Genomic DNA, 27,491 nt, shown 5'->3' with positions numbered 1-27,491 from the left:
CAAGGTGGCTTAGTGGGTAAAGAAGTGTGCCTTTAAGTTTGATGGCCTGAGTTCAATCCCCTGAACCCAAATGGGGGAAAGAAACAACTAACATCTAACCTCCAAATGGATGAGGACGCACCCATTCTTCCACACTCGCAAAATAAACAAGTAAATGTAAAAAGAAAATTAAAAACAGAAGTCATGCTTATCACCGTCAGTCAGGACTTACGGAACTGAAAGTTCAATTGTTATTTTTGATTATGTTCTAATTTGAAATTCATACATCCTTCAAATTCAGTTTTCCACAGAACTGTGAGACTGAAGGAAAAAGGATGGGCCTCCAATAGTTCCATCAAGGACAGGAAGTTTACTGTCAACAATTAGTAAGCAGGAGATGAAGGGAAACAATCCAAATTTAATCTCATAGGGTGATGTGTGTTCTCCATAAATTAAATCATTCTCTAAGTTCTCTAATTTCTTAAGACTACAAAATAATGTTATGAATTGATGCTACTAATTATTTATAGCAATATTTTAAGATAAAGATTCTTCATCTTCATAAACAGAAAATGATTGAGCCAGGAAGCCTATCTGGTTGTACAGAATCATACTGTAAAACAATAGCCCTTCATTATGCACTAAAACATCAAAACCATGGTGACAGTTTTGCACACTGTCTGCTGGCCGCTTAGATGCAACACAGGCTCTACACATTAGGTGATGGGGTTAAACCTGGAGTCCATAGGCAGCCAGGGCATGCATGGAGCGGGCAGGGTAGATACGCACACACACTTAAGAAAGAGAGCATGTCCACAGGGCACGTGTAACTCAGGTATAAATGTTGAATAAATACAAGCCCCAGGGTTACTAAGAAAATGAAGAAAATGCCTCTCCTCTTTCCATTTTTTTCTTATTTCTTTGTGGCTATTCTGTTCTACCAAATTTTCTTTAAAGAAATACTCCTGGAATCATAAAATACTGTGTGGACAAGCAACACACCTTCTCATTTCATGTCATGTCTAGTTTAGGACTTCCGGGAGACAGTTCCTAAGTCCTCTCGGTTGCTGATCCTAATTGACTGAGTGTTACCAGGATGATGAGCCAGCTGACTGAATGTCACTGTGCCTTCCAATGTTAGACATTTTTGTGCATGTAGCACGAATCTTAATAGTTCTTATTAATAAAAACAGAGCCAGGTATTGGAGTGAACACTGAATGATCAGAGAAACAGAACAAGCCACAGCCACCTCACCTTGCCAATTCCTCAGCTGATCATGTTTCCTCAGACTGGAAGCCTCTGAGTCTTCATCTAGAATAAATCTCAGCTGAACTGTGCTGCTCAAAAGCCTAAAAGCTTAACCAGGCTCTAGTTCCTGGTCCTCATACCTTATATACCTTTCTGCTTTCTGCCATCACTTTCTAGGATTAAAGATGTGAGTCACCATGCCTGGCTGTTTCCAGTGTGGCTTTGAATTCACAGAGATCCAGATAGATCTCTGTCTCTGGAATGTTAGGATTAAAGGCATGTGCTACCACTGCCTAACCTCTATGTTTAATATTATGGCTGTTCTGTTCTCTGACCTCTGGAGAAGTTTATTGGGGTGCACAATATATCAAGCACATGTGCACATCTAGCCTGGATTTGTAATAACACAACATCTCAATTTCTCTCTCTAGTCACAGTCTCTATGTTAATTCTAGTCATTTAATCCTATAAATGTCCTTTTTTTTTTTTTTTTTTTTTTTTGTATCTTAACAGTTTCATGGGAACCAGCTTTATGTTTGGATTATCAGCCACATGCCCACTCCACCTGAGACTCTTAAGTGAATGCAGCATTTTCTTCCTTAATTAACTTATTATTAAAAGTGGATAATTTTCCTGAGTAGCCTACAGGGTGCTCCCAGGTTAACAGGGTGGAAGGGAAGAGCAGAATTGAGTGAACAATATCTTATGAGTAAGTACTGAATGGGACATTTTAAAAGGAGAGGGCCAGGCAAAGTAGGAATTTAAGCTGTAGTGCCTAGGGAATTTCCGTAGTTCAGAGAATATTTTTCTTGGCCATGTCTACTTTCCTATTATCCTAAACTAATACAAGCAAATACAATTCATAACAAAATTTTCCCTGAAAGTAGGAGAGTATGACGTTTTCCTTGAGGTGGGATGGTGAATGAAACTGCATACGGACAAGGAAGAGTTTGGTAGTAATGGAGGGGAACCTTGTTGGCTGCCCGAAGAACGAAGAATGGCCAGAGGCCCGTGGGCGCTCACTTCCCAATCAGCTGGACTTTCAGGGCGTCTCCTTCCATTGCCTGTGCCCCATCACGGCTCTCTTGCACAAGGCCCCTCCTTGCTCCTTCTCTGAGCCCAGCAGATTCTCCGATCTTTTTCCACCCCCTTTCCCTCTCAGGCAAATCTTCCTGGATGTTAACGAGTGCCATATGAGTAGTGCCATTAAAAAAAAAGAAAATGGAAGGGTGTCTTGTTGATGTGATCCCTGGCAGCACAGGCCTTTCACATGCCAAACCCGGCGGCCAAGCAGCCCTAGTGAGAATCCCCAGAGCTGAGGCCTGCTCTGGAACAGGCGGCCCTGGCAGTAGTGATAGGATGAAGTGAAGACATGGCAACTTGGGGCAAAATGTACAGAAGCTGTTTGTTACAGTCAGAATGTGAATCTGGAGACCTGGAAGGGGCCGTCTCATCAGTCATTCGCTTTGGAGATGTGGAAGATCCTGCCTGGAGGACACGAAAACTGCTTGTCTCAGTCACAAGATGAACTGAAGCTGCTGGAGGCTGAGAATAAGGGCTCTTGGCTCAGAGGACAGGGCATTCTCCACATTGCTCAGTCCTGGCTGTGATGCCATCCAGGGCTCAACCAGGGAAAAATAGAAGAGCTCTGTTACGTTACCAAATATGTTCAATCATTTTTAGATAAAATTTCCTGTTAAAATAACACTCACATAAATGTGTTATGAAGGATTGGGTCTCTAGTTTACCACAACAAAGACTGTTAACACCCATGTCAACCCCATAAATGCCATTTGGAATGACTACTGGCCTATGGAAATTTTAAAACTTCAGAATGACTGAATGATTTAATGTCCCCACTTTTTCAGGATTAGACGGAAGTTAACTGGAGAAGTGATGGATGTAAACAATGTAATGCATATGCTTTTATTTGAACTATGAAAGTTCAGGATGACCTGATAGATAGTGTAGAGAATTACAGGACTTTTTGGGGGGTTTGTTTTGTAAGAAAATCTGAGTCAGAAGTTGCAGGTCACCCTGGTGTGATTTGGGCAGATGTTATGATCCAAAGGCCAGCACAATCTCCATCATACAAACTAAGATAGCAGGTGAACTTCACAGAGCAAATATAACCAACCAAGAACATACCTCAAAAAGAAAGACTTCACAGATTCTCTAGAGCCAAGTGTCACTGTTGGGTTTTGTTAACTCAACACAAACCTAGGCAGACCTTAGAAAAGGGAATCCCAATTTCCTAAGTTGCCAATTGATGTAGGAGTGCCTGGCCTACTATGGGCAGTGCCATCCCTAGCCAAATGTGCCTGGCCTGTGTAAGAAAGGTAGCTGAACTTGCGAATGGGAGCCAAACAGTAAGCAGCACTCTTCCACGGTCCCTGCTTCAGTTCCTGCCTTGGTTTCCCCCAGTGATTAGCTATAACCTGAAAGCCAAATACCCACCATCCCAAGTTGCTTTTGGTCATGGTGTTTTTATCACAGCAACAGGGAAACAAACAAGGATAAACATCATCAAGGATAAAAATAGACATGCCCCCAAATAGCAGAACACATCTTGGATGCCCTGTGTCTTTCTAACTGATGACTTGCAGTGAAATATAGCTTTCCACATAAAAGTAAGGCCAGTAACTAACCATCTACTATGTACCCAAAGATAGAGCCTGAGAATAGGAAAAGGGATCATGAGACATTATCCTCCATGCTAGAAGATTCATGTAAGATTGAGTGGTGCATGGGTCCTACTGACAGGTGCACAGGAGACTGACAGTATTGTCTTTTGTTATTGTTATTTTATTTTGTAATCCTTCCAAATTTGAGAATACAACATAAAATTAGATCAAATAAACAAAGCCATCAAAACCAAAAGAAAAAAAAAGAATTAGAAAAAGCTCACTGATTCACATGATTTAATCATTAAATAGTACAACCTCGATTGTGCGATTGCTATCAATAAATCCTAATTAGCTAATTCTGTAGATGTAAAAGGCAACTCGCATCTTTAAAAATCAGATTTGCAGAGGAACATAATCAGGAGCTATGCCAGAGTCTGACAGAGGAGTAGGAGCCCAGGCAGGCAGCAGCAGCCTTTCTGCCCTGGGGAGAGTATCTAGGAGCTACATGTCTATGTCCTCACACTTGCTCAACACTCTAGGAGGGCAATTTCACACTTCTCACCACAAAACAAATTTCTTTTCCCACCTCAGTTAAAAATAAAGTCAATGTGCTATACAAATGGTTTTCTCTGTTTTGTGTGTGATTTTTATAACTCAAGCATTATTTTAAAACATGACCATTGCAATGTGAACAGCCACAAAGAATAACATAAAGGTATATGGATAAAGGAGAAGTATTGGGACAATGGAGCCCCAGGTAATAAGAAATAATTCTGAAAGAATTTATTGACTCTGTGATTTCAATATTAGTTACCATAATTATAAACAACTCAATGGGAATTCATAGTTTATATTACATTTAAAAAATAGATTGCTCACTGCTGTGTGGCATGAGGGCTGGTCAATACATATCCTTTCATTATTGTCAAATGGATGAACTGATGCTAGCATAGGTTCAGTGTGGTGGTCATTTCTGTCACAAACAGAAGCAAGGCTAAACTTCATTGTCACACCATGGCCAAGTCTCCATCACTAACATGTGCCACCTCTCAGACCTACTGATACTTAATTTTTATGAAAGATTAAAACTATTTGTGGGGCTGCTACCTGTGGTAGCACATGTTTTTAATCTTAGCACTCATGAGGTAGAGGCAGCAGATTTCTGTTAGTTTATGATGCCTACCTGGTTTATATAACAAGTTTCAGGCCAGCCTGGTCTGCAAAGCAAATTTCAGGCCAGACAGTACTACCTAGTTAGATTCTGCCTCTAAGAAAATTAAAAAGCAGATACTGATGACTTACAAACAAAAAGAATTTCCGTTGAATATAAACTTTAAAAAATAGTATTATATTAATTCTGAGAATTTATTTTGTACATATCTTTTAATAACATTCCCTCCCACCTCCTCTACCTCCCAGATCTATCCCACTTTCCTACCCAATCAACTTCATGTTATCTTTCTTTTTTTAAAACCCATAAAGTTTAATTTGTGTTGCACAAATAGTCTTGGGGGTGGTGTCTGTCCTAGAGAATGGTCAACCTATCATTAATGGAATCACACCATTAAATAAAATTCACTGTTTCTTCATGCCTATTGATCTGGGTGATTGATTAATGAAACAAGTGATATAACTTTGAAAAACATTCTAGAAATTATACACATTCACATGTATAATTTCACTTGCATATATTGTGACTAAAACCTACTCTGCATCCATTCTTCTAGAATACTACATTGTGTGAAATTATTTCAGGAATGTATATTTCATCCGGTGAGAGTTAGCTTATTAGTTATTAACATACTTATTAGTTAATTCCGACAGGGATCAGCTTGGAATGGAAGCACCTTTTCTAATTGGTGAGATATAATATACGGCAGAACATTAAGTTCCAAACGTGTATGGTACTTGCTACCCACTCTATACTGTTTTGTGTGCATCACCTCATAGGCTTCTTCAATCTCCCTATTAGGTAAGGATCGCACTTTCCTCCATTTAATAACTCAGAATACCAGAAGTCATTCATCCAAGAGACGGGATCTGAATTCAGATAGTCGGAGTCTAGAACTATTACAATTTGGCATTAAGTGACGAATTCCTAACTTCCTTCTTCTCCTCTAAACCACCTATCTGTTTCACTGACATTAGAGGTAAGTCCCTTTTATTTCAGCCAGCATGGGAAAAGGCACTGCAGTTCCTTCTAACCCATCATGTAAGAATCATTTGAATCAGGATACTAAAAACTTTACTTCTAAGCAGAAGTTCATAGGTGCCATGAGAGGCAGCAGTCATTTCTCAACTGATCAGGTGGTAGATTTCTAACTTTTTTTTAAATCAGGAAACTCAACTTACGGAAATGTCACCACACTGGCAGGTAGTAAGCTACACAGGAAGTCCTGAAGAGCATCAGCCCTTGTTTGATTTCATGACACATGACCCCACTTTAACCTCCTACTGTTTCTAAGCCTCTGCTTCTTGGATGGTAAAAACAGATATGATAGCAATGGCCTTGAAATGCTGTGACAGAAGAAATGAGTGACATTCTTAGCAGCACCAAAGGCAGATGTGCTCAGAGGCTCTGCAAATACCCCTTGGGGCTAAAGTGGGCTAGATCCTATTGTGATCACCATTTTCTGGTCTTTACCACACTTAATAGCGATTTCAGGCAGAAGATGACTCATTGAAGAGATTTATAAGCAGTGCACACTTCAGTAAAATCAATGGTATTGACGTTTTTTAGACATAGAACGCATCACTGAATCTATGCAAACACGACTGCTTTCTTCAGAGCAGGTGCTCTTTTAAAATATTGCTTAGCTTATCAACAAGAGATGGATCAACATTTTACAGTTATTTGAGTAAGGAGAAGCTGTAACTGATCCGTACCGTGAAGGACACCACCACCCAAATCCAAACGTTTCTCCTAAGAAAAGTGAGTTCCCTGGGAAGCAGGGTGTGAAATCAGAGTGAGCATGCCTTCAGTCTAGGACAAACTGGGATTGCAAGGGAAAGAGTGGAGGCCTAGAGCAGTGAGTCTGAAGAATTCAGAAAGAAATGGAAAGTACTGGGCTGAGAAGATGGCTCAGTTGACAAAGTGCTTGAGGATCTGAGTTCAGATCCACCCCTGCCCTGGAAAAAATGAGGCATGGTGGTGCACACCTATAATCCCAGCATGAGGGATGCTGTGACAAGAGCATCTCTGGAACTCACTGACTGAGTCACTGAGCTCTAGGCTCAGTGAGACTCTGTCTCCAAAAAATTTAGGTGGAAAGACATTGAGGAAGATACTTGACATTGACCTTTCTCCTGTACAATCATAGACATAATTCTCCTGCTGTACACACACACACACACACACACACAAATAAATAAATAAATAAATAAATAAATAAATAAATAAATAAATAAATAAATAATGGGGAAATGGAAGGTACTCTTACTGGCTTCCTTCCTGCTTCATCAATATTGTCTTGTGGAATGCTAATGCTACTGTGCTAAATCACAAAGATTTTTTTAAAAATCAGGTAGGATTCTGAAACATAGGTTAGTACCAGAATAGCATCAGACAGAAAGCAAATAGAGCCCCCCAAGTGAAGCAGAACTCCATCTGGGTACACCTGTGTACAGATGGCTGCCTCAGCAATAGCTGGAGAACATGTGGTCAGGAAAGTTACATGGAACAGCAAAGCAGGTGTCTAATCCTCCCACGGTGGCCGCTTCTAATTTGGAGAAGAGTTGTCGGCTCTCCTGATGTATCTATGTGTAAGAGACAAAACCCCTGTTTAACTTCAGAGTGTGAGTTTCCTCTTGGCCTCTGTGAGTATCACTGGCTCCGCTAATGCTTCTCCTGTTTATTCTTCTGTCAAGTGCTGGGGTGCACAAAGGTGCCAACCTGAGCTCCTAAGTTTCTCTTCTGAGAGACCTTCCCACACAATGAAGACATTACTGTCTGACTCAGTAAAGCCCCAACGACCCTAGAAGTTCAGAAGCAGAAAAGGGTTATGACACAGGAATTGGATGTCACAGAAAATTCTTACTTTTCAAATCAATGCTTAGAAATGTGCCATCTCACGTTATTCTTAGAGTTGAAGAGGCGGCTGGAAATTGATTACTAATAAAAATAGAATATGAGTAACTTGAATCCCATAATGATTCATGAATTAAAAAATTACCTGAATCTTGAGATAAAAAGGGAAATGACCCTTGTCTAACAAATTAATTTCGGAAACCCTCAAGTATCAACAATTTTTTTCAATTTTCTGAATGGTTCAGATCTATGAAATGAAATTCAAAGAGAATTTATTGAGGAAAATCTCATGAATGTCCAGAAAATGTTCCATACATTGATAACATATGATCACTTTTAGTTTTAGGAAAGGACCATTTTAAAATGAGTTACGAAGGAAAGACTACTAAACAAATGACTTGAAAACCAAACACTTTTCCTACTGGACTTGCCCCACATTGTAACTAGTCCACATAGCAATTACTTTTTACTATACCAGATTGCTTATTCCAATATAAGAAATATGGATGAAAATTAAGCTCAACAGAAATACTAAGCAACTTCATATAACTATTTTTATATTATTTGTTTATGGTTTTATCTATATTATCTATTATGTTTATTTATGTTATTTGTTTATTATATTATTTATTTGCCATAGCTACTGGCAAACTGAAAGGTGCTTGCAGTGTGGAGGAAGAAATAAGGTGTTCCAGTGAAAAACTATCATGGAAATTAAGTTCCATATAATGTGCAAAGCATATAGGCACCCAGAAGAAAGGAAACTGAGTATCCATGTTGTTGTCACAGTGAGGAATGTCAAGCTTTGAACTGAGAGTTGGAGAATACTTTACCTCTCAACATGCCCCCCAGCTCCTGGGACATTTCGATTCCCATTGTACATCTCAGCTTACACATCCTACCAGGATTGAAAACTTACTATCTCAGCTTCCGTTTTTATCCTAAACTATCTCTTTGTATGTTTCCTTGTCTCTGCTCTAAAACCAGTTGCCCAATTCTAATATTCACACAACCCTGTCTTGGCTTGTTCTCATCAGTGGTAAAATGTAGAGACAATCTCCATGGGCTCTACATCCTTGAAGGTTCCCAGACCCTTCTTTTCACCTCAGTGGTGGACTTTCTGACTTACAGTGACTTCTGCAATGGTCTTTGTCCTTTATCTCTCCTGACCTGAGCAGACTAATCTGTATTCTGCTTACTGACTGTTCCTCTTAATTTATAACTCTGATGATATAAACCCCATGCTCAACACCTTCTACAAGCACCAATTATTAACTATAAGTCAATATTTCTTTTGTATTTGTTTGGAGGTATGGGAATCTAAGCCAGGGCCTCATATAAATTAAGAATCTGCTTTATCCTGAGCTCCAGCTCCAGGGACATTAATCTATATTTCCTATCCTCTATTCAACATCTCCTGCTACCACACTTTGCACAGTGCTTCCTGTAGTGGGTAGCCATTCCAGCTTTGGTTTTGTGTTTTGTTTTTTTGAGACAGGGTTTCTCTGTGTAGCTTTGCGCCTTTCCTGGAATTCGCTTTGGAGACCAGGCTGGCCTCAGAGATCCACCTGTCTCTGCCTCCCGATTGCTGGTATTACACCACCGCCAGGGACCATTCCAGCTTTAATCTGGAAGTTCCAACCCCCATTGAGGCTTCGGTAATGGTCACGCCTACAAGGCAGAGCTGAGAGAGGATGTTGAAGATTGGAGTTCTGGATGCCGGGTGCTCTCGGATCCAGGACCCTGGATGCTGGAAGTAGACCTAGCAGAGTTCTCTAGAGAACACTGCCGGACTGCGCCATACCTTTTAACTATGTGGAGTGGCCTTAATAATTTCACCATTAGCTTCCTAGTATGCATCCATACTCAACGTATAGCTTCTTTCTATTTCTAGACTAGAATACACCACTCTTTCAACAAGGTCCCTATTGAAGACATTTTACTTGAATACCTTGAGCATCCCGATTTTCAAGTTGCAGTGTTCATCACATTTTCATGAGAAGTTGTGTGATTTCCCAACACACCAGACTAAACAACTTGTGAATTTTCTATGCCATTCTTTCTCCATTCCTCAAGACCTCTGATAAAATTTGCACTGCTTGACTCTTCCCATTTTCCCTAATACAAGAAATGGGACCTATTTGTTTTGATAAAGCTGCAGGATTTAGCATAGTGTCTTCTTATAGTATATTCAATCAATTTTTGCTTTATAAAACTGAACGTTCTGTCACTAACAAATGAATTCCTCCAAGCAACTAAATCCTTCTGATATCAATAGACTGGCATCTGTTTCTGCCTACCCCAATCACTTTAATCTCTTCTAAATTAATGCCAGGTTTAAAAATAAAGTGTTAGAGGGAGTAAATACATATAGATTCCAGGCTTCCATTTTCCTGGAGTCTTCATTGAATGTGGTTGTGTCTCGGCAGTCAAAAGCTCACTCCTCTATTCTTACAAGCCACTGGAGTGTCTGTTCAATTTTAGATACAATGTGGGAGACTTCAGGAAAGAGGGACAGCTTCCTTCAGGCACTTCTGGGACATGTTTCTAAAGAACAGCTTTCCAAGTTAGACACGATAAATTCCTAGGCTAGCATCCTATCAACAAAAGCTACTTGCTGCCACTCAGATCATTCTCTGGATTTCAACAAAAGCTCCACCACAAGATCATATTTATTTCAATCTGAGACTGACAAAAACAGCAGAAAGGAAGCACTCAGTTTCTCAGAAAAAAAAAAATCGTATTTAGCAGTCAATTTCAGAGAAAAAAAAAAAAAAGCACGCATTTACTTGGCAATCTGAATGTTAGAGCTGAAATGGCTCCTACCCAAACCCCAATAACTGACTCTGCTGATAAATGTGTTTATCATCCTAAGTGTGAGGAGCCGATGAAGCTCAGAACTCAATGTACTCTTGGTACAGGGAGTAAGGAAAAGAGCTGACGAGATGAACATAGGAAATGCTTCATTTCCTGTGCCCAATCTGCTAAGGAAACATAAACTGGCAGAGCCAGGTGCATCAAAGTCATCCACGTAGCAGCCAGGAAAATCTCATTCAGTCCCACCCAGGCCACTCTCAAGGGTCAGTCTGTGGTGCTGAGATGCAGCTTCCTTTTCTAAGATCAGCCTCTCTCTCTCTCTCTCTCTCTCTCTCTCTCTCTCTCTCTCTCTCTCCTCTCTCTCTCCCTTCCTCCCTCCCTCTCTCCTCCCTATCCCCCTCCCCCTCTCTCCTCCTCTCTCCTCCTTCTCCCTCTCTCCCTCTCTTCCCTTCCCCTCTCTCCTCTCTCCCTCTCCCTCTCTCCTGTCTTCCTCATTCCAGATACAGGTCTTTAGTTATCAAGTAAGTTTGTTGGCAGACATGAAGGAAATACTGTCTAAATATTTTCACTGCCCCAGTGAGAAATATCTAGTGTGGGCTAATAACTCCTTAGAGAGTTGGCCCCACTAAAGGGATGGTAGACACTTGACCAGTGAGCTGAAGGAGGCCGGTGTTTTCTCTAAATGACCACAGTAGAAAAGTCCTTCGGCCATTCTGGGTTGTCCTCCATGATAATTCTCTTTCTCACAATCAGTCACAGTGTAGAGGTCAGTTCTGCTGACCCTCTTCCTTGTTATTTTCAAGATGTACAGCCCATGAAGCATTAAAATATGCTGGCAGTATGCTGCACACTCTAAGGCCTGCAGACCTGAAGTCATGAAGAGCCTAGCCTAAGCTTTCAGAATTTATGTTAATCAGCCACACAGTTTTGAGCAGTGTGTTGCAGAGTAGATATTCTCATTAATTATTCTAATATATACTGAAGAGTTACTGAGAAGCAAGCCATTGATCTCCGATACCTTGTGGATACTTTTGTAAAAAACAAAATTTGCAGTAGCTCTTATAACTTTCTGGCCAGATGCAAGATAAGCAAATGTGTCTTGTGGAAAGACTTCCAGATTTATCCTAAACTTATAAAAATATTTTTTTAAAAAATTACTGACAAGATGTAACTCAGGTTGGACCATTTTTTTAAAATTTTTATTTATTTATTTATTTTTGGTTTTTCGAGACAGGGTTTGTCTGTGTAGCTTTGTGCCTTTCCTGGAACTCACTTGGTAGCCCAGGCTGGCCTCAAACTCATAGAGATCTGCCTGGCCCTGCCTCCCGATTGCTGGGATTAAAGGCATGCACCACCACCACCAGGCTTTGTTTTATTTTTGTTTTGAATTTTCATTGTTCTACAAATTAAAATTTTGTAGGCAGTAACCTTTGGAAAAGGGCACAAGCAAATAAAATTAGGATTGAGTTTTCTGGATTACTCCCCACACACATATACCCTTCCCCCCACCACACCCCTCAGAGTCAGAACCAATCTCTCCCAATTGTGTCTACTTTTGGTAGCTTGTGCTTTAGCTTTCATACTTATTAGAGCTGTCTAATACTAGAATCACTTGCTTATTTCTCTCAATAGTACATTTATTACTATGGGAAAGGAAAGCAGCTTACTCATTTTAATGTTCTTTGCATTGCCCAGCACAAGATAGGAGCCCAGAGAATTATTGATTAAGCCTAACTGTTTATTTTGTGTTACTTAAGAATGGTTAGAAATAAAAACAATGATTCTTGCAACTGCTCGCTAGGGCAGCATAACATACACCAGAGGGTCTTTCTGTGCAGTGAGTGGTGGGTTTTACATGTCTATCTTTAAAGTTCTGAAAGTTATACAAAATATTAGGGGATCATGTTTACATCTGCATATACTTCTGTAACTAAAGTCTATAAATTTCAATCTCCACTTACCCATTCACCTAAGATGCTAATAGTCTCCTAATAGTGAATCACCATTCACTTCTCTAGCTAGCTTTACCTGACCAGAGCTGAGAGATAGCTGGGACAGACACCAGTGCCCTTAGTAACACAGTTTCCAATGACAACCTGTCCTTCATACGGGATTCTCTTATTAGTCTGGGCTGATGACATAAAAGAACATTTTTTTTTTCCTTTGAATTAGCCAAAATTCTATCTTAGTCTCTGAAAAGGCAACACATTTCCACAGTTGTTTTATGAATCCATTAAACACACGTTCAGGCCAGCAAACATTTCCCCTCGGTAGAAACAAACTCTCAATCTGTGGCTCTGCCTGCTTGGCCTCTCCCAGCCTCACTCCACGCACTCCATGAGCAAATCAATTGGTACATCAGAATTGCAGGAGAAAACCTCCTGAAGATAACTGGGTCTAGAAGCTCGCCAGCTCCCATTTCTCATCCACACCATCGGAAGGATAAAAGCAACGTACCTTTGCTGTCCTCACTGTGGCAGAGATGACTGGACACAAGGAAGAAAAGGGCTGTCACTTGAAGCAGCCTCATGGTTCCTTAGGATGGTCTCGGTGGCTTCTCTCCCAGGGCAAGGCACAGAAGGACTCCTCCAGCCTGTGCAGGCCGTAGTAGCAGATGGAAAAGGTGTGCTGTGTGTGAGCAGACACTGCCCATTCCTACTTATTTTGGGGACTCTGATAAAGAACTAGAGGAAACACACACACTCCCTTTGGGAGGTCAGCGGAGAGGAGATTTATTGTTTCAGCCCCTTACAGGAACTCCTTTTTTCCTCTCTCTTCCTTTGGCAGGCCACTTGTGTTTTTGTTACTGCATTCATTATTTTGCTCTTCTTCAACAAAAAGGTCAGGATGGGATTTGAACAGGAAGAGACCCTGCTCAAGAAGGGGCCAGAGCGCTTTCTAACTTTTGTTTTGAAAGTGCGTTTTAGAGTCACTGTAAAGTCACTGCATTAGGCAGCTGCTCAGCCTGCTAAGAAGGCTGTAACTTCCCAAGGGCTTGATATGAGCACAAAATCCACAAGGAATTTCTTTTCTCTCTTTTCTACTTGAAAGCCAAATCAGTGAATACCACCTTCTAGAGACAAATGCAATTATTAGATCATGCTCCACTCTTGAGAAAGTAAACTGGCCTCTAATGAACATCCTGAGAGGTTTTTCAAGACATTCCTAACAGAATTAAGCAAAGATCTCAGACTATCCTCTGCTCATTTGGGTTTTGAGATTTCTTTTTCCCCTTACTTTGTTACAGACTGAACATACACTAGGCTTGTGCACCACCACTAAGCTAGATCTCTGCCTTGCATTTCTGGTTTTATTGGTGGGTTTTTACGAAGAACAAGAAAAAATTACAACATTGTGGGTATAAGGAATGTGCCTCGGACAGCCTGGGTAGAATAAGCCATCACAGCAAATCAGTGATCCTGTGCATTAAGTGTTCTACAGGACCCAAATACCAACCAGCGTTTCCAATGCTCTCAGTGCTGACTGATGAGGACACAGAGTCCCAGGGATCCCCCACAGCACTCCTGTGAACAGTAGACTTAGAAGAGTGCCGAGCCACAGACCTCACCTGTCCACTATGCCAACTGCTCTTGACTACATCATGAGGTGCAGGCTTCCTAGAGAAGAGTGATGATGAAGTCTTCCAGAATAAGCTACAGCGTTATACTTGAGCTCATTTCTAAGGAGATACTCATTCCTTGCTACACCATCCATGGAAGGACTCCATATAAAAGTGGCCAGAGCAGATCATTGGCTCCAACCACTTGAAAAGATTGCTTATTTCACCCTGACTGCTGTCCAGTCTCAGAAGCACTGGTTTATAAATTTTAATTTTGTACACAGTAAGAGTAGTTTTAGCCTCTTAACTGATTTTTCCAAAACAGAATGCCTTTGGGTGTCCCCTTTATTAGGCATAGCCCAGATGGTGTGCACAGATGACACATACATTTCCCAGGAATTAACTGGGATGTGGCCCTGTGAGAACAGGGTGAGACATGCTGCCTCACTTCCAGCTTGCCAATGTTTTTCTTGGGAAGCTGCTCTTCTTGGGAGCTTTCCTGGGGCTGAGGCCTCACCACCAGTGCTGCTCACCTGAATTCCCATGGGTCCTTGGAGTTTGGGGCTCTCTACATGATTGCCATGCTTTTTCATGATGGGTACTAGACATCCACTTCAGGAAAATTGATTTCTCAAAGCTTTTCAAGCTAATTTCATTTATTTTGTTACTTGATTGTGTGTGTGTGTGTGTGTGTGTGTGGTGTGTGTGTGTGACATACGTGTGTATGCACTTGTTTGTGCAGCTGTGCTCACTCAGATGGATATGAGGGGGGATCAGACATTGATGTCTTCTGCCTTTTTGTTTTTCAACATCTGTCACTAAACGTGGAGCTCATTGTCTCAGCCAGACTGCCTGGCCACTGAGCTCTGGATTTGCCTGTCTTGAAGTCCCAGCACTAGGGCTGAAGACACATGGTCACACTACTACCTCTGTCTCTTTGACCCAACCTCAGGTCCTCATGCTTTCGAAATAAACATTTTCCCCACTGAGCTATCAGTACAGCTCTAAATACCAGCTGTTTAAAAGACAGAGGAGCATTGGCTGAAAAAGAAAGGAACAAACAGGAAAACACAAAAGAAAACGAAACAAAACAACAACCTAAATGTAGTAAAGGAGGCCAGCTTTGCCTCAATACGCCAGACACTGAAAGTGGTTAATTACAACTGGTTAGTTAAAACTGGTTAGTAATTAAAATGGGTTAATTAAAGCTGGTTACTTAAAACCAGAAGAGACAGGTTAGTACCAAAGAGCAAGTACAAGCACACATACAATGTGTGTGTGTGTGTGTGTGTGTGTGTGTGTGTTTACATGCACAGAGAAACATTTCACAGATGTGTGCGTTAATGTGTGGGTATGTGCACAGAGATGGATTAGAGATAGGTGAATCTAAATGGTAAATAACCTGTTGCTGACCATTTAAAATAGTTAAATTTAAACCTACATCTTACCTCAAAAACAACAAAAAAACCCTTTTATATGCTAAAAACTTCAATGAGGAAACAAAACTTAGACAATTTTAGGGAAAAATATGAGTGTTGTTATTGAACTTGCTAGAGGGAACATTTTATGAATGATGCCAATAACAGGACACATGAAAATTAAAGCATTTTTGGCCCAATATCCAGAGGATAAAAACCCAAATAGAAAAACTGGAAAACTGTTAACAACATATATATCCTAAAAAATAACTTCTTCTCTATAGAAGACAAAAGTCAGATACCTAAAAATGAACAAAATGTTACCAAAATTAAAACACCAAAGAAGCAAAAATGTTGATGCATCTTCCTACAAAATCAAAGAAACAGATGGGTGAATGGCACGCTAACCTACTCTTGCCTTTCCAATATAATTAGGTCTAATTTTGGGTAATACTTGTTTTTGGCATAAATTCAAGGATTGTTGCTCTCCTTCCGCAGAAGTATGACCTGCCTGGGTTGGAGAGGAGAGCGACTTGACACTGCATTGAAGCTCTTGGAAGACAGTGAGTTAGCGTGTTATTTTAATCTTAGATTCATTTATTTTCCTTAAAAAGTCTTTATAATGCCCGCAATGTGCCTTGGTGGGTGGAGTTGTTGGTCACCAATTGTGTCAACCTGTGTATAATCTCTGGGACAGACAAGGTGACAGAGAGAATCAACTCCTCCAAGTTGTCACCTCACACCCACATGTGCACACATATCTAAATAAATGATAATATGAGAGATTTAAATGTTTTCCTGGAACTAACACATTCTATTTCTGTCACAGAGAATGTCCCCTGCCCTTCAATTTTTATTTGAGTAAATACTTTAAAATGTAATATTTGGGATATGTGTTTACACAAGCATTACTAAATATTCGCTGTTCTACCCAGCTTGAATGTTTTAATCATTATACAGTATGTGATTTAAGAGCACTTTAACAGAAGAAAAATAGGTAACAAAACAAAACTATTCTAGCCTGAAAGGAGAAATTGTGTTTGTATTTGTTTTCTTTACAAAAATGATTTTAATTCCATGTGTAAGGGAAAAGGATATTGCTATAAGTAAGGTCATGCAAGAACCCTCTCAGAGTTCTTCCAAGGCACACTCCAAGGGCTGCCTGTGACATCATTGACACTAGAGGATTTGGATGCCAAGACTGTAACAATGGTGACTTCTCCCAACCTGTGTCACTGAGATTTATTTAGGTGGCACCATTGTTAAGGCCACAAATTAAAGCCTTCTCCATGCGTGTCTCCTTCCTCCATGTCCTGCTCATCAAGCTGAGCAAAACAATCATCTAAAGTGGTTGGAAAGCCGTGGGATGATCTCACAAACTGGCAGATTTCAAGTCCTCGTTCCCTCCTTTAGTGCTGTGCTCACTGGCTGAACTATTTGCCCTCTATGTACCTAGATCCCCATGGGAAATTGAGGGTGGACATTATGCCTATCTCCAATAGTGTACAGAGGAAAAAGGGAGATTCGGCGAGGTCATTTAACAGTGCCTACGGAAAAAAAATAAAACAAGAACAGAAACCTGATGTTGGCTTCTGGAATGTTTAGGCTAAAGTAACTTGTTTTAGCTTAATGGTATGTCTTCATGCCATAGAATTCTGCAGGAAACATTATTTCAGAGTGATAAGCTGATTTCCAAAGAAATAGATCTGAGGAGAGGGGATACAGAGACCCAATCCTTATCCTCAGAAGTCTGCTCCATGCTATGTGTAATGTTAGGTGCTGTCAGTGGAGATGAGACATGACAGCTTGTCATTGTTGCTTGTTACTGGAGATGGGAATTGGCTAGTTTCTTTTAGCCACTGGAAAGAGAACTAAAATGAGAAAAGTTTAGAACTCATGGTAGAAATGATACCAATTCTCCCTCCTACAGAACCAAAATGACCATCATTAGTAAAAGTTCTCAGCCATTTGGCCAAACCTATGCACCCAGAGAAGCATCTTTCTTCCTCACTTACGTTCTGTTAATTGGGTCCAGGTGTGCCAGGCTAGCGCTGATTCATTATTGCTCCAGTTCATTCCTTAAGACATTGTGGCAAGCCTCCTTGGGTTTTCAAAGCTGTTCTTGGCCACATTCTAACCATCCATCCATTGCTGTTTATTCAACATGTAAAGATCATCTTCTGACTCACACTGATTCCCTAAGCTTACACGAATCTGTTGGCGCAGAGGCATGACTATGGGGGTATCATAAAAACAACAGCTCAGGGATGAGATATGTATTTATTTCAGCGCAAATATACAAATCCTCTGCCATAAGCACCCAGACATCTGTCAGCAGATGAAATGATGAAAACACTCTTCTCTGGGAGACAATACAATCCCCTGTTTCAAAAGGTTCAGCAACCATTCCTGCACCTTCACCTGTGTTTATAACCTTAGGAAAACTGCCACATATTGAATCTTCCCATGTGATAGCAGTAGTTTCCACTGATTCTATCAGTGGAAATTGTATCATTATAGATTGTATTATATTGTATTGTCTGGTATCATATCGTATCGTATCGTATCGTATCATATCATACCATTAGAAAAAGTGATATTTTCCTATGGTGTATACATACGTTTTCAAAATTTGACTCGGAGTCATTTACCTCAATGCCCAGAAGTGATACAGCATTAATGTTTTATTTCATCCCAGTCATAATGGCTATCACAAACAGGATAAGTTTTAAAACAACCTTAACTAAACTTCCTAATTAGGTCAGCTGTTGCCAACGTGGCACCCTGTGTCTGATATTTCTGCCTATATGTCTTATTTTTGGTGTTCAAGAAATAACATTTTAGGAAAAAATTCTTTTATGTCAAGTGACATCTATTAAAATCATTGGATATTTCCATATGCAAGTGTGAGATTTAGGACTGGAAATGTGACTCCAGCATTAAGGACGCCCATTGCCCTTGTTGGCAGTTCCCAGCACTTAAATCATCTATAACTCTAGTTCTTGGGGAATCAGGTGCCCTCTTCTGGCCACCATAGGAATTGCATTCCTTTGTTTCACAGACACACAAAATAAATGTACACAAATCTTTTTTTTTTTTTTTTTTTTAAGTGTGAGGCTTATGTGAATTAGTTATGTGTCATCTCCTTTTCACACTTGGCATGCTCCACCTGGCTTACTAGTTTCCCTCTGGCTGTATGCACATGCCTCTCTGCCTGCCTGTGTTAGTTGTTCTCAGTTTCTGAACCACCCCATTCGGTTTTTTTTTCTCTTTAGCCATTTTGTAATAATCGAAAGAAAAGTTCAACTCAGCCAACTTAAAGCCATGATGAGGTGATTTATTTGTTTTTCCTCTTTCAAGTTCCAGATCAATTGAAGTTTAAGTTAGTTCTACAAAAATGTGTCAGTTTTTCCTTTTTTTTTTTTCATTCTCAATAAAGAAAGCATACTTCAAGCACAGCTTTTGGTATTCACAGAAACATGAAATTAAAGTTGGAGGCAAAGTGCCTGGTGTTGCTCATTTATAACCCTTCTGGGTCAGTCATGAAGGAACTGCTTCTCAGCTGGTACTCGGAGACTTAAGATATGATTGTTTTCTCAGAATTGTGACTGTTAAATTGGTTTATGCCTACAAATAGTTAAGTTTGGTCTTTAACTTCGGGTGACACATCTTAGATTGGTGTTCTGTGAGAGGATTTCCCCAATGACTATGTTCTACCCTCCCTGACCTGTTACTGCTCAAACATGCTTCACTTGTGTAATAGTGCAAAGATGCACAGGTGTGTGTTCTTCCTGCCTTCCAGTCCTCCTCCTTGATGGTCTTAGAAGTCATCTATCTCCGATCACGTGGACTGGGTTTCTGAGTGACTATGTGGGGCAGTATTTCACATCTGCATGAGCAACTTGGAAACATTTGCGTCATATTAAACCCCTGGTATGTCAAGCTTATTTTGGCACTAAATCCTAACTAGTGGAGAATCCTATTATCTTTTCTAGATAAGTCTTAATTTGATGAAGTTGGCACTGAACTAGGCACATTATTCATACATCACCAGCCTCCTATGGTGGATAGTAAACTCATCAATGGCAAAACTTCTGTGTCCCTCACCTGTCTCTGTAGTTCAGCACAGTTTTGCTAACAACACAATCTAACTTTCTAATGTTAATTAAGCTGTATTCTCAGCTCTGTTTTTAATCTACAGGAGATGTCTTCAATTGGCCCCACCCCCTACCCTGTTTATCAGATGTTCTTTACCTCCAGCAATATATAATACCACTGACATTTCATGGACCCGTCTGAGGATTCACTCATCATTCTTTGGCCCTTGATTTTGTTTCAGTCTAGGGTTTGATTCTCAAGTTGCCTAAGTTTCTACCAGTTCTGCCCAGTTTCAACATTCTTTCAGAATCCCAGGACATTTGCTGAGGTCTACCGTGCATCATGGACTCATGAGAATACCTGAGGTGGGTGGAAGGGCCAAGTCCAGAGGCGTCTTCATGATGACTCTTCACAGAGTCACAGAGACATCTACTTTACTGACGGGAAATAGTGCTACATTTAACACAGTCTCAGTAGGAATGAGGGCAGGTGGTGAACCCCTAATTCTTGTTTATCTGTTTTTATCTCTTATGTTTAGTTTAGTGCTATTCTAATGAAATGCCTGACACAGGCTCACAGCTTGGGAGGGCCAAGGGGATGGTACTACAATCAGTTGAGTTCTCTGGTGTGTGCGTCATGGAATGGTGGATCACAATGGCAGGGACAGAGGGAAAGAGTGAAGGGAGGGGTGACAGAGGCAGGAGGGCCAGCTGGGGTAGGAGAGGAGGCAGGGCAGCAAGGGCTGGCTAGCTCTTTCTTAAAACCATCACCTCCTGAGAATTACAGGGTGTCTCAGGAACTATGAAGGTTTCCAATTCATGCTTTCAGAGACCTAAGGAATCTTAGTAGACCCACCCATAAGATTACATAGCACTTTCCAGTACCACCACACTACAGCCCAAGCCTCCAACCACAAGGCACGTGTGGTAGTTTAAATAGGAATGGTCATAGTCTCATATATTTGAAGGCTTAGGGAGTGGCATTAGGAGGTGTGGCCTTGTAGGAGGAAGTGTGTCACTGGAGGTGGGCTTTGAGGTTTCAAAAAGTTCAAGCCAACCCTGCCCCCTGCTTCCTGTAGATACAGATGTAGGACTTTCAGCTTCTCTCCAGCCTACATGCCACCATGCTTTCCACCTTGATGATGGGGAGAAACCTCTGAACTGTAAACCAGCCCCAGTTAAATGCTTTTTTCTATGAGTGTTGCCTTCTGGTGTCTCTTCACACTAATTGGACATTGACCAAGACCCTTTGGGAACTTGGAACACACCTGCACAGTAGTAGAACTGTTGGAAAAGCTCGTAAGAGTGATGTATCACTTACCTCAACAACTGACGCTCTTTACCTTCTTCTATTCTATGACACACAGTAGGAAGCCAAATGCTTCCTTCAAGTCTTGGTTGATTTGCCTGCACAATAACAATCCTTGGTTGTGAAACTATGAAGCACACACTATTATTTAAAATGTTTGCATGGAAATATTTCATTATTCATTTGTAAGTCAAAACCAGACAGCGCTTTGCTTATTTTCTCAAAACCATGTAAAGCTTTTATACGTTCATTTTTAGCAACAGGTGTTAATAATTATGGGCATGGCCAATGTAAAATCCCTTCACTTATCAGGATGGAACATTTTAACAAAATGCAGATCATTTTCTTTCTCAACAAGCTTCTCAAAAACAAGCTGTTTCCGTTCCATGACCAACCAGAATTGTTTACAAATGCTTTCAACTTCACTCAATGTGTACCACATATATCTAACTAAACATTAAAATACCTTGGATAAACAACAAAGCTGGAGTACTCTATTGACCATCCTTCCAAATATCGCCTTTACTCAGAGGAAATGACACAGCAATTGCTGTGGACCAGAGCCACACCTGAGTGTGTTTCCAACCAGAAAATACAAACTTCCTGCTCTGTGAGGGAGGGCTGGGGTGTTGATAGCTCAGAGGAGCCTGATACGACAGCACTGATTTGTTGTCCATGTTTATCTTCAGTCTTAACACCAGATTCACCCTGTGGAGAGGTCCAAGAACATTTATATTTAGTGTTTGCTACAGAGTTTAGGAAGCACAAGGTAGGATCCAGCATATATATGGGAGAAGCGTCCCTTGGTAATTCTAATGGCAACTCCAAGTTAGTAATTACTGGCATGGGTCATTAGGAAATTTTTTTTTTTTATGTTTGCTTGCTACTAAAAGGAAACATCTGTATTTCCTGGTCCTCTTTGTCAGACTCACCAAGAAAGCCTTCCCTTTTAGATTCATTAATTGTTCATAATTGACTCCTATCAAGATTCCTTAGCAACATCCAAAATTTTAAAAGCAGTAACAGCAATATTAAAAATAAATCTACTTTTGTAACATTTTTATCACCTTAAATTAAACTACAAATTCCTTTTATATGGCAAAATAAAATGCTGATTAATATGGGTTTGATCTTTTCCAGTAGCAAGAAGGCAAGTCCATGGGTAGGCACAGTTAGTGTTTTCTAATTTTGAGACCATATGCTCCAAAAGGCCTTTAGTGTTCATCCATGAATCATCCATTGGATCACACTGTATTGGCATACTGGTTTACAGAACAGGAAAAAAAAACAAAAAACAAAAAACAAAAAAACCAACAACAACAACAAAAAACCTCTAGGTTTTATAGAAACAGTTGTAGAGGGGAGTTTTCAGAAGACTTTTTTTCCTGTTTGACCAACATATTTTGTAATCCCTCATGGTTGAGACATGGTGATTGAGGTATGAGCCCACTGGAATGGGTCTAGCTCTAATTTTTTAATCATCCCATGTTTTATTTCATGCCTCCAAAGTAGCCTTCTAGGTTTATACCAAGTAGAATTCCTTTGGGACTACGCTGTGCTGAGCCATAGACCACATGGCTCTGCTTGGTAGCAGGGATTATACTCTATTGAAACTAATGTGTTAACTCATGCTTCTGTAGCCTTTTTGAATATGACACACTTCATCACTCAGATGTGAGACACTTTGGCCTATTAAATAACAAGCCAGACCACTGGGACCCGATTAAGACAAGTTATGGTGAGAACACTGAATGGACACATTATTTTACTGTTGTTTCTGTCACAGTCAAAAAATAAATATAAAAGTCCCTGAATTTCATTATTCATTGCACTGTATAGATCACACTGCTTTCCTTTCTATATTTTCTCAAAATAACTCTTTAAACTTCAAGAGTTTCTAAGCATGGGTTTCCAAATGTAAAGGAAAAGTTTGTATCTTTCCTTAATATCGCTTTCTTGATTTTATGAACAGTCACGACCTCCCAGTGATGAATTTTCAGGTTTATTGGGGGTTTGTAAAGTGTAAGTCTATCAGTGATCTGGTTTGCTCAATTGTCCTATTTCTCACTACTGACGGCTTCTGAGAGGGGGCAAGCATGGAGAGCAGCTCAGGAACCTGCAACTGCACTTAGTCTGGGATCTGCACACATCCCTCTTCTGACCACTCGGCATCCTGGGAGCTTCAGCTACTTGTACTATGTGCACATACACAGCCTTCTCCAAACAATGCTCCTAGCAGCCTACTCACAGCTAGGCCTCCACCTGCATTGTGTGTCTGCTTCAGACAATGGAAATAGTTATTTTCCTTAGCAACGCCTTGACCATGCCCTGTTTTTATTCAAACACACACTGTGACATGTCCAGTGCACAAGGGGCAGAGGCTGCACTGGCCTGACTCAGTTTTGGCTGCATGTGCGATAAAACAGTGTTCTCCAAATGAACTCTTAGGAGAATACCATTTACCATCTTTTAGGTTTATGTATAATTGGGTGTGCATTCTGCCTGCCAATCAAAGTAAAAAAGCCTCACCAAACAACAACCCTTAGGAACAAAACTTTTCCTCTCTTGAAACCCATAAAAGGAAACCCCAAACATTCATCAAGGGCCTTTAACGGCCTACTCATGTGCCTTGCTTGACTCTTGACAGTATATTCCTTTCATCCTGGACTATTTCATTGCTTTGAATACATTTTTCTTGTCACCTTTCAAATCTGTGTGCTTATTTCAGTTCTGAATAAGACACCAAAAATGTGGCCGCACCAGGCCCAGCCTCTAAACACTGGTAATCATTTCACTTTATGTTCTTTCATATATATTTTATGTATATAAGTTGGAAATGTGTTGCATGCTGGGAGGAAAGACAATAACAAGCAGATGTGCTGGCAATGACTGGGGCCCTCTAGAGCAGGACTTCATTGTAACTTTGCAGTCAAGCTACCTTATCCATTTCTGAAGACTTCTCCTTCTGCACATTTAAATTAGGGTCAAGAAACTCAATTTCTGATATTGATCCTGAAATAAGTATCTCCAAATGTAAAGAATTCATATAATTTCTGATAATTTGTACAAAAAAAAATGTTGATCGTAGTGGCTATTTGGTTTCACCAGATTTCTTCTGACTAAGACTTATCTGGACAAATTCTTGTGGTATTGGGCATGGAAAAAAAGATAATAAAAATGGATAATAAAAACAACAGCTGAAAACAGAAAGACTTATTCACACCAATTTCTGATCTCAACATCAATGTAAAGGTTTAAAGCAGTGCTTTGATTTGTGATGGTTGATCTTCATTGTCAACATGACTAATTCTAGAATGGCCCAGGAGATCAGGGAGACATAACTCTGGGTGTATCTGTGAGTGTGTTTTTAGAGATGAGTAACTGAGATGGTAGATCCTTCCAGATAATGACTGGCACTGGCTATGAGCTGGAGGTTACAGTGAAATAAAAGGAGAAAAAGAGAATCCCCTTTGTTTCTGCTTCCTGGTCAGACTTGAGTAAAGAGTGCTCCTTGGCACATGATTCTACAGTTGAGATGTTCTTCCCACTTTGCAAGTGTACAGAGTCAACTGATCATGGAGTGAATGCCCTGAATTAAACCATTCTCCATCCATCCATCCATCCATCCATCCATCCATCCATCCATCCATCCATCCCTATCTATCTATCTATCTATCTATCTATCTATCTATCTATCTATCATCTCTATCTCTCTTGGGTAAATTTATTGTGATACAAGTGCCAACAACTACTTATATATCATTTGCATAGTATAGGTAACCTGGAGTGATTTGGAGTATGTGGACAGGGTGTATGTCGTTACCGCACCATTCTATACAGGAAACTTCAGCCTCCCCCAGTTTTGCCATCTGCAAGGAACCTGCATTGATCTCTGCAGATACTGAAGGATGCACTTAAGACAATTAATAATTAATAATAATAACAATGGGTGGTGTGTATTGTTTACACTGATATTCTTGCTTTTGGGAGGCCTCACAATTCATATTAACTAAATTATATTGAGCTCCAATTATAATGCAGGTGTGGCCAAGGGACAGGAAACTGGTGGATTTCTTGTGTTGAACCCTTCACATGGTTCCTCTTCTTAGGTATTAGTTTATGAAGATGCAAAGTTAAATAATATGTCTGTCTGAAAAGCATCCCAATTTAGCACTTAGAAAGTTAAGTGGATTGCGATTCCAAAAACAGACAAAATGTAGGAAGAACTTCTAGATGTGGAAGACAAAATGGGAATAAGCTGTATACATTAGGACTAGCTGTTGGCTCAAATTTAATTGGATGCTGACCTGATTTATAACTCTGTAAAGAGTTCAAGTTTGTTAACTTGAGCTTGGAAATATGTAGCTGAAAGTTTTTCTGTGTCTCGCCTGGCCTGCAGTCAGGACAAATCTCTCTCACCCGCCAGTTCTGCAGCTGCTGGGACCCAAATGAACACACACAGGCTAATATTATTTTTAAACTATGGCCATAGCAGGCTTCTTTCTATCTAGTTCTTATATCTTAAATTAACCCATTTCTATAGATCTATACTTTGCCACGTGGCTTGTGGTTTACCGATACTTTTACATCTTGCTTCTCATGGTGGCGGCGGCTGGCAGCATCTCCTCTGCTCTGTCTTTCTCCTTCCTTTCTATATGTTTGGATTTTCCAGCTGCCTCTGAGCTGCCTTGCCATAGGCCAAATGGCTTTATTTATCAACCAATCAGAGCAACATATTTTCACAGCATACAGAAAGAAAAAAAAGTTGTTATAGTTGCAACTTCTCTTGAGGATGGCAATGGATTGTGACTGTACAATCACTAAGAGTGTTTATTAGGAATGAGAAGGAGGAGTGGGGGAGGAGGTAGATGAGAAGGAGGAAGAAGAAGAAAAGAGGGATGGGGAGAACAGATTTTAAAGCAAAATCTCTAGGAATCTGATCAAAACAGTCTTGAGAAGCTCACACATGTAATCTTATACACATTAAAGTTTTAGAAGCACCACTCTGAGGTTTTTGTTTGTTGGTTTGTTTTGCCTGCCTCAGATTGTTGTGGTTGTTCCCCTTAAGGTTTCCTGCATGTGAATTCTAGGTAGAACCTGAGGCTTGTCAATCAACAGCTAAGAGAACCAAGCCTTTTCACCTGAATCAAAGAATGTAATTTTTCTGAAGGTATTTTAACATTTCCATACATAGGTCATTGTAGAGCTGCTTCAAAATAAGGAGCTCTGTCAGTATCCCACGTGCTGGCCTTGTCCCGACTACATGCTTTCTAGCATGTGGGTAAGTGTGGGAAAGTCAGTGAGGACCAGAGGGAAAGGAGTGATGCGTTACTTACAAGTCCCCACAAACTATAGCCTCAATTACTTTGTTATGCCCACAGCCACAGTGCAGCAAAATATATAGATGGGAGATTTACTCATTGCTAACCTGCCACTAGATGACTAATTGTCTCCCAGGATGATGTTATGCAGCTGATGCTTGCCATGATCAGAGACTTTTGAAGGTGAAGGGGGATGTACAAAGAAGAAACGCAAGGCTAGCAAGGTGCCATCCTTGGGATATAAGAACTCATAGACCACTGAAAGGTGTTAATTTCATATTTGAGATATGCTCTTGTTATGGCAGTTAGATTTTGTAGATAGAAAACCCAGCCTCCAAAAGAAACATTGCAGGCTGTCCCTTTGGTTGATTCTTGCCTGGTAAACATAATGAAAATTAGAAGCACTCCCTATGCCAGGGATAAATTTATTTTCTCCTTGACATTCTAAAAGACAAAAAGCTGTAGGAACAAGACATGAAGCTCAGATCTCAGTGCCTTAAGAGGCTAGACCAAATCTCTAGTCTGCCAGAGGCCAGATTTCTTGTCTAACTTGGTGGCCTTTCCCATTCTGATCTGCAGTAACACAACAGGCTGATGGATGAGACCTCACCAGGGACAAAACTGAGGATGGGACAGAATTACCACAAAGCTAATGGCACTTAGCTTTTAGAGTCTTTTATTTACAGATGTTCCTTTCAAGGTCTTCTGGGTGGAACTCAGAGGCGTAGTCACTTAGTGATATCTCTGCTGTAGTGTTTGTGCTTTAGCTGAAATCAGTCCTGAGCACTCTTGCACCATTGCCTCCTTTGTCTGCCAAACAGCACTGGAAATTGGTATCATGGGGATGTAGGTAAGAGGAACAGGGATAAAGAGTCTGGTTAGGATTGATGGCATATTTCCAGGGTTCATGGTCAAGTCTAGGTATCAAGTTAGAAGTGACTATCTCTGTGCCCTAATGTTCAACGCTCTGATTGTCCTTCAGCAGAGCATGATTATAAGAATGTGTGTTATGGCTCTCCCTACTGGAATTTTGTGGGTTGGGTAAGCAAAACAATGTTTGAAAAGTATGGAGTGACAGCCTAGTTTGG

General features: G+C 40.4%; 1 protein-coding gene across 4 annotated transcripts in view; it reads right to left on the bottom strand.

The window, feature by feature from the left end:
* The window catches only part of Emcn (endomucin), a 90,452-nt gene extending 77,091 nt beyond the window's left edge, over positions 1-13,361 (bottom strand). For 3 of the 4 annotated variants that reach the window (XM_036190620.1, XM_036190621.1, XM_036190618.1), the window contains exon 1: positions 13,157-13,361. In XM_036190620.1, coding sequence (XP_036046513.1) covers positions 13,157-13,229 — 73 coding nt within the window. In that variant the 5' untranslated portion in view covers positions 13,230-13,361. The remainder of the gene's footprint in view (positions 1-13,156) is intronic. The other variant, XM_036190619.1, reaches the window with a different exon arrangement.
* Positions 13,362-27,491: the final 14,130 nt, after the last annotated feature.

This window comes from Onychomys torridus, chromosome 6, assembly GCF_903995425.1.
Source record: "Onychomys torridus chromosome 6, mOncTor1.1, whole genome shotgun sequence".
Lineage (NCBI taxonomy): Eukaryota > Metazoa > Chordata > Mammalia > Rodentia > Cricetidae > Onychomys > Onychomys torridus.
This window is presented reverse-complemented; position numbering and strand designations above follow the sequence as displayed.